Source organism: Eumetopias jubatus, unplaced genomic scaffold (assembly GCF_037043125.1).
Source record: "Eumetopias jubatus isolate StellerSeaLion01/CBP00866 unplaced genomic scaffold, mEumJub1_p1.0 scaffold_10, whole genome shotgun sequence".
Taxonomy (NCBI): domain Eukaryota; kingdom Metazoa; phylum Chordata; class Mammalia; order Carnivora; family Otariidae; genus Eumetopias; species Eumetopias jubatus.
Window position 1 is genome coordinate 21,042,733 of NW_028274816.1, and position 13,784 is coordinate 21,056,516.

Genomic DNA, 13,784 nt, shown 5'->3' on the forward strand with positions numbered 1-13,784 from the left:
CTAACTAGTACATTCAGAGTAAAGATGGATACTGTGTGCCTAAAACAAAAATCGTAAGGAGGACGATAAGCTAACAACAGTTCTTAGTGGGGGAGGGGTTGGTGGGATTATGAAAAAGATTTTAAAATTTAACAGGAGGGTTGACTAGTAGAATGGACAGTTAGTGATATGGAAAATAAAGTCCACATTGCTTGGTAAAATACAGGAACTTGAAAGATAAAGAGAAAATTCCCAAAGCTTTCAGAGCAAGAGAAACAGCACAAAGATGTTACTGACATGAGAACAAAGCCAAACATCAAATGCTACCTGGATATTAGAAGACAACAAGGCAGGGGCGCCTGGGTGATACAGGTGGTTGAGCATCCTACTCTTGGTTTCAGCTCAGGTCATGATCTTAGGATCCTGAGACTGAGCCCCACGTCGCGCTCCACGCTGACTCTCCCTCTGCACCCCCCCAAAACAAATACATCTTTTTTAAAAAAATGGGGGGAGTGCCTGGGTGGTGCAGTTGGTTGAATGATCAACTCTTGGTTTCGGCTCGAGTCATGATCTCAGGGTCACAAGATCGAGCCCTACATTGGGCTCCACGACAAGCGTGAAGCCTACTTAAAAAAAATTTAAAAAATTAAGGGTGGGCGCCTGGGTGGCTCATTTGGTTAAGCGGCTGCCTTTGGCTCAGGTCATGATCCCAGGCTCCTGGGATCTAGCCCTGCGTCGGGAGCCTGCTTCTCCTCTCCTTCTGCCTGCCACTCTGCCTATTTGTGCTCTCTCTATATGTCTTTGTCAAATAAATAAAAATTTTAAAAAATCTTTTAAAAATTTTAAATTAAATTAGGGCACCTGGATGGCTCAGTCATTAAGCGTCTGCCTTTGGCTCAGGTCATGGTCCCGGGGTCCTGGGATTGAGTGCCACATCAGGCTCCCTGCTCCTCGGGAAGCCTGCTTCTCCCTCTCCCACTCCCCCTGCTTGTGTTCCCTCTCTTGCTGTGTCTTTTTCTGTCAAGTAAATAAATAAAATCTTTAAAAAATAAAAATAAAAATTTTAAATTAAATTAAGGTTAAATGAGGTCATATGGGTGGGGCCCTCATCCAATAGGATTAGTGTCCTTATAAGACATCAGATAGCTCATTTATATTCTCTATACAAGTGCACAGAGGAAAGGTCATGTAAAGACACAGTGAGAAAGTGGCCTTCGACAAACTAGGAAAAGAGCTCTCACCAGAAACCAAATTTGTTGGCACCTCTATCTTGGACTTCTAGCCTCCAGAACTGTGAGAAAATAAATTCTGGTTGTTCAGGCCACCCAGGCTGTGGTATTTTGTTATGGCAGCCCAAGGTGACTAATACACTAGTCCAAGGAACAAGAAACAGAGCCCTTGCAGATAAGGAAGAATGGGATAATTCCCTGGGATTTTGTTTTTACCATTCTCTTCCACCCTAGCCTCCAGACCACACCAGAGCATCAATGGCCGTGATGGCAGCAGCCAAACAAGCAGAAACACAAAATTCCAAGATACAGAAAGCTTCCTCTCTGACCAGAAGAACCGTGGTCCCAAGAGTATGAAGGAAATCCCTTGGTTTTTTTCTCTCTGTATCAGAAGCAGTGGTGGGAAGTATGAAACTGAGTAGAGAAACTAAACAAGCTTTATAGACAGAAGACCCCTCAGAACTTGAAAGTGTCAAGGAGACCATGAAAAGGAAAGATCTCAAGAGAAAGATCCCATCAAGCTGTATATGAACTCCTGGGACCACCCCCAAGCAGTGGATGCATGAATTTCGCCCTAGACAGGAAACCAAAGGCCTGGAGAAGTAAACCACGGGGAAGGCCATGACACAGGTCTCAGACTGGAAACTCAGGCACACACAGAACAGATCAGAATAGCACTGCAACAACAACGGATAGGACATCTGGACAGAATGTCAGGATATAGAGGACTTGAACAACACTATAAACCATCTACTAACATATATGTTGAACATTACACCCAACAACAGCAGAATACACATTCTTCACAAGTGCATATGAAAGCATCTGTAAGATAGACCAGATGTTAGGACACAAACCAAGTCTCAATAAATTTAAAAACACTGAAATCATACAAATTATCTGCTTTGATCATAATGGAATGAAGCTAAAAATGAGTAACAGAAGGAAAACTGGAAAACTGACAAATATGTGGAAAACAACTGATGGGTCAAAGAAGAAATTAGAAAATACCTACGGATGAATGAAACTAAAATACAACATACTAAAACTTATGAGATGCAGCAAAGGCAGTGCTCAGAGAGAAATTTACAGGTGTAAATGCCTACATTTAAAAGGAAGAAAGATCTCAAACAAATAACCTAACTTTACATCTTGATGAACCAGTAAAAGACCAAACTAAACCCAAAGATAGGAGAAGAAAGGAAACAACAGAGATTAAAGCAAAGATAAATAAGACACAGAGTAGAAAAATAATAATCAACAAATCCAAAATTTGGTTCTTTGTAAGTATCAACAAGATCAACAAACCTTTACCTAATGACAAAAAAAAAAAAAAAGACTAAAGTCAGAAGTGAAAGTGAGGACATTATACTGATGATAGAGAAATAAAAAGAATTACAAGATAATTCTACAATAGTTTTATGCTAAAAAATTAGATGAAAAGACATACACACAAGAAACACACGATTTACCTAAACTGACTCAAGAAGAAATAGAAAATCTCAACAGATCTACAAAAGATCAAAATAGTAACCAAAAACCTCCCAACAAATAAAAGTCCAGTACCACCAAATATTTAAAGAATTACCAACCCTTTTCAAACTCTCCCAAAAAACAAAAGACAAAGGAACACTTTCTAACTCATTTTATGGAGCCAGCATTACAAAAGATACCAAAGCTAGATAAAGATATCACAAAAAAAAGAAAACTATATCCCAGTATTTGTTATGACTATAGATGTAAAAATTCTCAACAAAATATTAGCAAACTAACTCTAACAGGACATCAAACTTATTATACACTTTGACCAAATGGGATTTACCCCAGAATAGTACTGCAAAGTTTTTGAAAACTGAACTGAGGGGGCACCTGGTTGGCTCAGTCATTAAGTGTCTGCCTTCCGCTTAGGTCATGATCCCAGAGTCCTGGGATCAAGCCCCACATCAGGCTCCCTGCTCAGCGGGAAGCCTGCTTCTCCCTCTCCCACTCCCCATGCTTGTGTTCCCTCTCTCACTGTCTCTCTCTCTCTCTCTCTCTCTCTCTGTCAAATAAATAAGATCTTAAAAAAAAAAAAGAATTTACTAAAAAAAGAAAACTGAACTGGGTGGCGCCTGGGTGGCTCAGTTGGTTAAGTGTCTGCCTTCAGCTCAGGTCATGGTCCTGGAATCCTGACATTGAGCCCCACATCGGTCTCCCTGCTCAGCGAGGAGTCTGCTTCTCCCTCTGCCCCTCCCCCCTGCTTGTGCTCTCTCACTCTCACTTCTCTCTCGAATAAATAAAATCTTTAGAAAATTGTTTAAAAAAAAAGAAAAGAAAACTGAACTGACATTGGAGCCACAGTTCAGTGGTGATAGGATATTGTGGCCTAAATCTAACCAGTTGATTGCCTGCTTAAAAAATAAAAAACAGGGGGCGCCTGGGTGGCTCAGTCGTTAAGCAACTGCCTTCGGCTCAGGTCATGATCTTGGAGTCCTGGGATCGAGTCCCGCATCGGGCTCCCTGCTCAGCAGGGAGTTTGCTTCTCCCTCTGACCCTTCCCCCTCTCATGTGCTCTCTCTCTCTCTCTCATTCTCGCTCTCTCAAATAAATAAATAAGATCTTTAAAAAAATAAAAAATTAAAAAAAATTAAAAACGGATGCCTGGGTGGCTCAGTTGTTAAGCATCTGCCTTCGGCTCAGGTCATGATCCCAGGGTCCTGGGATCAAGCCCCACATCGGGCTCCCTGCTCTGCAGGAAGGCTGCTTCTCTCTCTCCCACTCCCCCTGCTTGTGTTCCCTCTCTCTCTGTCTCTCTCTCTCTGTCAAAAAAGAAAATCTTTTAAAAAACTAATTAATTAAAAATAAAAAACAAAACAAAACCCAATGATCTCTATAGGAATTAAACAAATCCAGAGTTCATAGCATAATATGAAAAATGTCCAAGATACAATCAATATTTAGTTGACATATTCAGAACTAGAAAAATCTCAACATTTTATGAGAGAAAACACAGTCAACATACAGCAACCCAAGAATAACACAAATGGTAGATGATTAGACAAAAACTTGAAAGAGAATATTGTATAAGAATAAGTGAAATAAGTGGATAGAAGGTCTTAGTGAAGAAATATAAGATATAAAAAAATCATATGGAAATTTTAGAACTGAACACAATAACCAAAATACAAATCTCACTGGATGTGCTTAATAGCAGAATAGAAATGGCAGAGGAAGGAGTTAGTGAACGTGAAGATAGATTAAGGGACGCCTGGGTGGCTCAGTTGGTTAAGCGGTTAAGCGTCTGCCTTCAGCTTGGGTCATGATCCCAGGGTCCTAGGACTGAGTCCTGAGTCAGGCTCCCTGCTCAGCAGGGAGTCTGCTTCTCTCACTGCCCCTCTGCCCCCCCCGTGATCTCTCTCTCTCTCTCTCTGAAATAAATAAATAAGATAGATCAAGAGAAATTACCCAATTTCAACAAAAGAAAGTAATAAGATTGAAAAAAATGAACAGAGCCTTGGGAACTTTAGAGACAATATCAAAAGGTCTAATATTTGTTATTTTTTTTTAAAGATTTTATTTGTTTATTTGACAGAGAGAGAGGGAACACAAGCAGAGGGAGTGGGAGAGGGAGAAGCAGGCTTCCCGCAGAGCAGGGAGCCCGATGCGGGGCTTGATCCCAGAATGCTGGGATCATGACCTGAGCCAAAGGCAGACGCTTAATGACTGAGCCACCCAGGCGCCACTCAAAAGGTCTAATATTTGTATCACTGGATTCCCACAAGGAGTGGAATAAGAGTATGGCACAAAAACTTTTTGAAGAAATCATGGCTGACAACTTCCCCAAATTAGCAAAAGACATAAATTACAGATTCAAGAAATTCAGTAAACCTCAAACAGAAGAAACAAAAAATTCATACCCAGATACAGCCTAATCAAAATTCTGAAAACTAAAGATGAAGAAGAAAATATTGTGAGCACCTAGGGAAAAATGATGCAACAATTTGAATGACTGAGGATTTCTCATCAGAGACCATGGAGCCCAGAAAGAAACGGCACAGTTTTCAAGTGTTAAAAGAAAATAACTGTCAGGGCACCTGGGTGGCACAGTTGGTTAAGCGTCTGACTCTTGATTTTGGCTTGGGTCATGATCTCAGGGTCATGAGATCAAGACCTGCATTCGGCTCCACACACAGCATGGACCCTGCTTCAGATTCTCTCTCCCTTTCCCTATGCCCCTCCTGCTCATGTCCCTTCTCTCTCTCTAAAATAAATAAAACTTGGGGTGCCAGGGCGCCTGGGTGGCTCAGTCATTAAGCGTCTGCCTTCGGCTCAGGTCATGATCACAGGGTCCTGGGATCAAGCCTCGCATCGCATCGGGCTCCCTGCTCAGCAGGAGGCCTGCTTCTCCCTCTCCCACTTCCCCTGCTTGTGTTCCTGCTCTCACTATCTCTGTCAAATAAATAAATAAAATCTTAAAAAAAAAAAAAAACCTTTGAAAGAAAAGAACTGTTAAACCCAGAATTCTATATCCAGTTAAAATACGCTTCATCAATGGAGGCCAAAAAAAAAAAAAAAAAAAAAAAAAAAACAAAAGACATTCTCAAAAAGAGGAAAACTGGGGACACCTAGGTGGCTTAGTCGGTTGAGTGTCTGCCTTTGGCTCAGGTAATTATCCCAGGGTCCTGGGATCAATCCCCACCCCATATTGGGCTCCCTACTTATGGGGGAGCCTGCTTCTCCTTCTCCCTCTGCCATTCCCCCCCCCCCATTTGTGCTCTCTGGGTCTCTCAAGCTCTCTGTCAAATAAATAAATAAAATCTGAAGAAAAAAAAAAGAGGAAAACTGGCGTGCCTGGGGGGCTCAGTTGGTTAAGCATCCGGCTCTTGATTTCAGCTCAGATCATGATTTCAGGGTCATGAGATTGAGCCCCGAGTTTGGCTCTGCACTCAGCAGGGAGTCTGCTGGAGAGTCTCTCTGTCCCTCTCCCTCTACCCACCCCCACACCCCCCACCTCCACACATACTCTCTCGCTGAAATAAATAAACAAATCTAAAAAAACAAGAGGAAAACTAAGAGAACACATTGCCAGTAGATCTGCTCTGAAAGAAGTGCCAAAGGAAGTTCTTTAGATAGTAGAGAAAGTATACCAGAAGGAAACATGGAATTTCAAGGATAAAGGATGAACAACAGAAATAGTAAATATCTTAAAAATTAAAAACAGAATTACCATAGGATCCAGCATTCCCACTTCTGGGTTTATATCTAAAGGAAATAAAAACATCATGTTGAAGAGATATCTGCACCCCCATGTTCATTACAGCATTATTTACAATAGCCAAGACAGGGAAACAATCTAAGTGTCCATCAAAAGATGAATGGATAAAGAAAATAGGGCACATATACACAATGGAATATTATTCAGCCTTAAAAAAGAAGGAAAACCTACCATTTGTGGCAACATGGAGGGCATTATGCTAAGTGAAAAAAGTTAGGGAAAGACAAATACTGTACGATTTCACGTATATGTAGAATCTAAATATCAAGAAAAAAAGAAAAAAGTGAAACTCATAGAAAATAAGAGCAGGTTTGTTGTTACCAAAGGCAAGAGGTGGAAGGAGAGGGAATTAGATGAAGGTAGTCAAAAGGTACAAATTTCCAGTGATAAGATAAATAAGTACTGGAAATATAATATACAGCATGATAACTATAGTTAACACTGCTATATGGCATATTTGAAAGTTGATAAGAGAGTAAATCCTAAAAGTTCTCATCACAACTTAAAAACCACTTTTTCTCTTTTTTTGTATCTATATTTGATGATGGATGTTAACTAAACTTACTGTGTTAATCACTTCACAATACACATAAGTCAAATCCTTATGCTGTAGACCTTAAACTTATATGTCAATTATTATCTCAATAAAACTGGAAAAAAAGAAATAGTAAATATCTGGACAAGTAGATTATTCTTCTCAAGTTCTTCAAAATATGTTTGACGTTTGAAAGCAAAAATCTTAACATTATCTGATGGGATTTCCTGTAGAAGTAGAGGTAATACATGTGACAGCCACAGCGTAAAGAAGGAAGGATAAAATGACCTATATGATGGTCAGATTTCTGCATTGCATTTGAAGTGGTAAAATATTTATTCTAAGTAGCCTGAAGAGTTAAGCATATATATATAGTAATCCCTATAGAAAACACTAAAAAACTGTACCAAGAGAGTAAAACCTCAATAGATAAGTTATGAAAGAATACTAAAAAGTATTTAAATAATCCAAAAGAGGGCAGGAAAGAAGAAATGAACAAAAACAGAAGAAGCAAACAAAACAAATACAAGGGGCGCCTGGGTGGGTCAGTCGTGAAGCGTCTGCTTTCAGCTCGGGTCATGATCCCAGGGTCCTGGGATCGAGCCCCGCATGGGGCTCCCTGCTCCGCGGGAAGCCTGCTTCTCCCTCTCCCACTGCCCCTGCTTGTGTTCCTTCTCTCGCTGTGTCTCTCTCTGTCAAATAAATAAAATCTTAAAAAAAAAAAAACATACAAAACTGTATACCTAAATCCAAATATACAAATAATTACACTAAATATATATACATACCAATTAAAATACATAGATTGTCGGAGGGATTTTTTTTTAAAGACCCAATTATATGTCACCTGCAGAAAACCCACTTTAAATATAATGGTATAGGTAGATTAAAAATAAAAGAATGGGAAAAGATATTCCATGCAAACATCAATCAAAAGAAAACTGGGATAGTTAATACTAATATCATACAAAGATAAAGCAAAGAAAATCAGGGATAAAAGAGACACCACATAATGATAAAATAATCAATTCACCCCACGAAAATATGACAGTCCTAAAGGTTCCTAATAGCAGAGCCTCAAAATGCATAAAGCAAAAACTGACAGAACTGAAGAGAAAAATGGGCAAATCTACACATATTATTGAAGATTTCAACTTTTCTCTCTAGGCAATTGATAAAACATGTACACAGACAATTGGCAAAGATATAAAAGAACTAAATACCACCACTAATCAACCGGATCTAACTGACATTTACAGAACACTTCACTCAACAAATACGCTTTCTTTTCTTTTTTTTTTTAAAGATTTTATTTATTTATTTGAGAGACAGCATGAGAGGGGGGAGGGTCCGAGGGAGAAGCAGACTCCCCGCCGAGCGGGGAGCCCGATGCGGGACTCGATCCCGGGACTCCAGGATCATGACCTGAGCCGAAGGCAGTCGCTTAACCAACTGAGCCACCCAGGCGCCCAATATACTTTCTTTACAAGTGCACATAGAGCATTCAGCAAGAGGGGCCATATCCTGAATCATAAAACAAACCTCCATAAATTTAAAAGAATTAAAATCATACAAAGTGTCTTCTCTGACCATAATGGAATTAAACTGGAAATCAGTAACAGAAACATGATTGAAAAGCACTCAACTGTTTAAAAATTAAATAATATACTGACAAATAATCTGCAGTTCAAAGATACAGTGTTGGGGGAAATTAGAAAATATTTTGAAGTGAACAAAAATGAAAACCCAACATCAACATTTGTAAGATGAAACGAAAATAGTACTTAGATATTTATAGCAGTAGATGCTTATATGAGAAAAGCATAAACAAGACGTGCCAGATAAATGCCAACAAAAAGAAAGTAGGTGTGGTGAAATTAATATTAAATGAAATAGAATTCAAAGCTAAAAGCATTCACTAGGGACAACAGAAATGTCAAAATGATAGTTAATAAAAACTTAATATATGCCAGGCACTATTCTTTTTTTTTTCTTTTGCTAGGTACTGTTCTGATATTTTTATATATTAACTCATTTAAGCCCTACAATAATTATATGACTTAAGTAATACTATTATCGCCATTTGGGGAATGGAGAAACTGAGTACAGAGAAGTTAAGAAAGCAACAGAACTAGGATTTAAACCCAGGATTTAGGGGCGCTTGGGTGGCTCAGATGGTTAAGCGTCTGCCTTCGGCTCAGGTCATGATCCCAGGGTCCTGGGATCGAGTCCCGCATCGGGCTCCCTGCTAGGCAGGGAGCCTGCTTCTCCCTCTGCCTCTGCCTCTCTCTTTCTCTCTCTCTCTCTCTCTCTGACTCTCATGAATAAATAAATAAAACATTTTAAAATAAAAATAAATAAATAAATAAACCCAGGATTTAGGCTCTTCATTGCTACACTCTATTGAACAAAACATATGTTAACTTTTGGGGCACCTGGGTGGCTCTGTTTGTTGAGCCTCCAACTCTTGGTTTCCCCTTGGGTGATGATCTCAGGGTTGTGGGACGGGCCTGTAGTCGGGGGTCCACGCTCAGTGGGGAGTCTGCTTGGAATTCTCGCTCTCCCTCTCCTTCTGCCCCTCCCCCACCTCTGTCTCTCAAATAAATAAATCTTTAAAAAAAAAAAAACCCATACGTTAACTTTTGTTCATCTAACACCATAATTTCAAAACAAACAAACAAACAAACAAACAACAACAACCCCAAAGTATTAGAAATCCAAGGAAAAGTAATAAATCTAAAACATTAGGGAGGAGCTTTACTACATCTGTTTTAGTAAGTCAAAACATCAAGAAAAAGAAGAGTAAGTATAGGAGTGGCTGGGTGGTGCAGTCAGTTGAGCATCGGACGCTCCTGAGATCAAGCCCTGCAGCTGGCTCCTCGCTCAGGGGGGAGTCTGCGGGAGATTCTCCTCTCCCTCTCCCTCTGCCCCTCCCCCTGGCTCCTGTGCGCACGCTCGCTCTCTCTCTCTCTCTCTCTTTCTCTCTCTCTGAAATAAATAAATAAACCTTAAAAAAAAAAGAAGGGTAGGCATACAGAGAGTTTAAATTCCATAATTAACAAGATACATAATGGACATACGGATTTTGTACCCACCTAAGAGAGAATATTCAATCCTTTTAAGCACACATGGAACCCTTACAACCCCTGACTATCTATTAGGATACAAAGAAAATCTCAACAAATTCCAAAAAGCGGAACATACAGACCTGTTCTCTGAATAAAAGAAATAATAAAATTTGATATTCATCACCAAAGTATAGCCAAAAATTTATCAAATTAAAAATTTTAAAATACCCTTTTAAATTATTCTTGGATTAAAGCGGAAATTTAAAATGGAAACTACAGGCTAATTAGAAGTGGATAAAAACTAGAGCATTATTTTAAGGATGTGTCCTAAGCAGTCCTCAGAGAAAAATTTATAGCTTTAAATGCCTTCATTAGGAAACAAGAAAGACTTAAATAAAGGATAACACAATATACAGCAAATAGAATAAAATGAAACAAAAACTAGAGGTCAATTCTATCTATGAAAATAAAGGCAAAACTCCCAAACAAAATACTAGCAAAATGATTCTAGAGGTTTATCAAAAGAGCAAAGCAACCTGACCATTAAATGCACATCCCACGAATGTAAGGACAGTGAGCCTCGGGAAAACTGCGATTGTCAGTCACCACATTCATAGATTAAAGGAGAAAAACAGCAGGTTCTAAAAGGAGAAACCCGTATGGCAAAAATGCAAAGTAAAAGACAAATGATAAGCCAGGAAAAACTATTCGTAACTCAAATTTCTTTTTTTTTTTTTTAAAGATTTTATTTATTTATTTGAGAGAGAGAGAATGAGAGATAGAGAGCACGAGAAGGAAAAGGGTCAGAGGGAGAAGCAAACTTCCTGCTGAGCAGGGAGCCCGATGTGGGACTCGATCCCGGACTCCAGGATCATGACCTGAGCCGAAGGCAGTCGCTTAACCAACTGAGCCACCCAGGCGCCCCGTAACTCAAATTTCAGAAAAAGGACTAATTTCCTGAATATTTGCATTCTTATGTATCCATTTTTTTAAACCAACAATTAATAGAAAAACATACAAAGTATGTGAAAAGTCAGTTCTTGGAAAAGCAAATGCAAATGGCTGTTACATATGCAAAAAAAAAAGCAACAAAAATACTCCTTAATCCACTCATAACTAGAGAAATGCAAATTAACACTACCCCAAGGGATTTATTTCTAAATACCGTTCTCCAGTAAAAGAGCCAGAGCTTCTTAGAGGAACTCGGATTCTAGGGCCGGGATGGGGAGAAGACAAAATGAACCTGACGCATGTTATAGGGTTAGAAAATAAGGAAATGGGGGGGGAGATGGGGGACGGGTACCCAGAAGCCCACCAGTAGGAGCTAATAAAGGCCAAAGATGAAAAAATTTAACCAACAAAATCAAGCACAACAGTATTTAATTATGACCCAAAGAATAAAATAAATAAATCAGTGTAGGAGAACAGAAAATATTCCTTACACAGGAATGTACAGGGAATAGAGCCACCCTTCTTCATCCCATAGCAGACACTTCTGGGGCCATCCGAGTGATGGGTTCTGGGCTAGGCTAGGACAGGCTCCCATGGAGCTCACGGCCTGCAGTGGGAGTGACAGCCATCTCGGGCATCCAGGCCCCTCCGGCGGGGGCACCCCTCCAGTTCTCCTTGCCTCTCCCTGGACCCTCTCAGCCACCCCCGCGAGTCACCATATTTTTTTGCGTGAGTTCCCTTTCAGTAAATTGAGATAGAGATTACTTGAAATAAAATGCAATCATTTTCAGTGGAGCGTTTGATGGGTTTTGTTAAATGTATGTTTCTGTGCAGCCACCACCCTCGGCAAAATAAAAAACATTTCCAGCACTCCAGAGAGCTTCCTCCTGCCCCTACCCCAGGTTACCACTGGTCTGATTTCGGTCACCACAGCTGAGTTTCACATGTTCTAGAAATTCATCAAAATGGAATCATACAGCATGTACCCTTTTGAGCCTGGCTTCTTTCATTCAACATAATGTCTACAAAATGCATCTCTGTTGTTGCACCTGTCAATGGTTTATTCCTTCTTCGTGCTGAGAAGTATTCCAGCGAAGGGATGCCCCACGGTTAGTTTATCCACTCAGGTGTAATGAACCACTGGAGTTGTACAGTTTGAGCTACTAAAAATAGAGCCTCAGGAGGCCTGGGTGGCTCTGTCGGTTAAGCCTCTGCCTTCGGCTCAGGTCACGATCCCAGCGATCTGGAATCGAGTACCCCATTGGGCTCTTTGCTCAGCTTGGAGCCTGCTTCTCCTTCTGCCCCTCCCCCCACTCATGTTCTCACGTGCTCTCTCTCTGATAAATAAATAAATAAAATCTTAAAAAATAATTAAAAATAAATTAAAAAATAAAAATAGAGCCACTGTGGATGCTCAGGTCCAAGCCTTTGCAAAGACATGCGCTTTCATTTCTCTTGGGGAAATACCTACAGATAAAATGTCTGGGTCACACAGTATATCTCTGTCTAATATTTTAGGAAACTGCCAAGCTGTCTTCCGCAGTGGAGGTCATCACTTCCAGCCCCAAGAGGGGTGTATGAGAGTTCCAGTTGCTCCACATCCTCCCCAGCACTTGAATGGTAGAGTCCCCTTTTATGAAGCCATTTTAATAGGTGTAAAATAGTATCTCGGGGCGCCTGGGTGGCTCAGTTGGTTAAGCAACTGCCTTCGGCTCAGGTCATGATCCTGGAGTCCCGGGATTGAGTCCTACATCGGGCTCCCTGCTCAGCGGGGAGTCTGCTTCTCCCTCTGAACCTCCCCCTCTCATGCTCTCTCTCTTTCTCATTCTCTCTCAAATAAATAAATAAAATCTTTTTAAAAAATTTAAAAAGATAGTATCTCATTGTGGCTCTAATTTGCATTCCTAGATGTCTAACGATATTGAATATAGTTTCGAGTACTTACTGGACATTCATATATCTTCTTTGGGCTGTTCAAAACTTTGGTCAATTAAAAAAAATTGTGTTGTTTTCTACTTACTGAGTTACAGTTTTGAGCCAAATTAACACTGATCAATATCAGGTTGTCCGTGTTCTAACCCTCACCTGGCCTCCTCCCAGGGGATCCAGAGTAAGATCCAAACACCAGGGTCTGGTTCTCTACCATCTGTCTCCTCCCCCCTAGCCCTTTGCTCAGTCCTTTCTTCCACAAAGGCTCCCGGCAACCCTCTGAACCAGCCATAACAAGCCAGACAACTATTACCAAGAATCATCTCGTTCAGGATTCTCTGGACACATTATTGACCCACCCCCCACAAATTAAGCTGATGGGTCCTTGCATCCTGCAAATGCAACCTTTCTAGCACTGCTGTTGAATGAACAAATAAATGAGTGAACGAATGCCTCTTACCTGGCAGGAGAGGCCATCGAAGTCTTCTTTGAGGAAGTGACACTGGGATGATCACAGAGTAAAGAGAAGTTCGTGGGATAACCAGGTTGGAGAAGAGCATTCCAGGTAGCAGGGTCAGCATGCACAAAGGCCCTGGAGTGGGGAGAGCATGGTTTATTCAAGAAACGGTAAGTTTCTTGAGTGGGAGAGACAGGGAGCAGAAGACACCAAGGGATTATGTTTTTAGTCTCTCTACCAAGACTCTGAGCAAAGATGGGACTCTCCCAAGGTTTGGGGGATAAGGGAAATGCAGGTGACCCTGACTGAGCATTTTAGCATCCTTCTGGCTGCCAAAAGAGGAAGCAGAGAGGCCTCTTAAAGACACCCTCACAGCAGTCCA

General features: G+C 40.6%; 1 protein-coding gene across 14 annotated transcripts in view; it reads right to left on the minus strand.

The window, feature by feature from the left end:
* TK2 (thymidine kinase 2) overlaps positions 1–13,570 on the minus strand; it is a 97,178-nt gene extending 83,608 nt beyond the window's left edge. For 11 of the 14 annotated variants that reach the window (XR_015769122.1, XR_015769121.1, XR_015769127.1 and 8 more), the window contains exon 1: positions 13,406–13,570. Coding sequence is in view for 1 of the 14 variants with exons in the window: in XM_028091894.2 (XP_027947695.1) it covers positions 13,406–13,526 (121 nt within the window). In the remaining 13 variants the exon portion in view is untranslated. The remainder of the gene's footprint in view (positions 1–13,405) is intronic. The other 3 variants (XR_015769129.1, XR_015769117.1, XM_028091894.2) reach the window with 3 other exon arrangements.
* Positions 13,571–13,784: the final 214 nt, after the last annotated feature.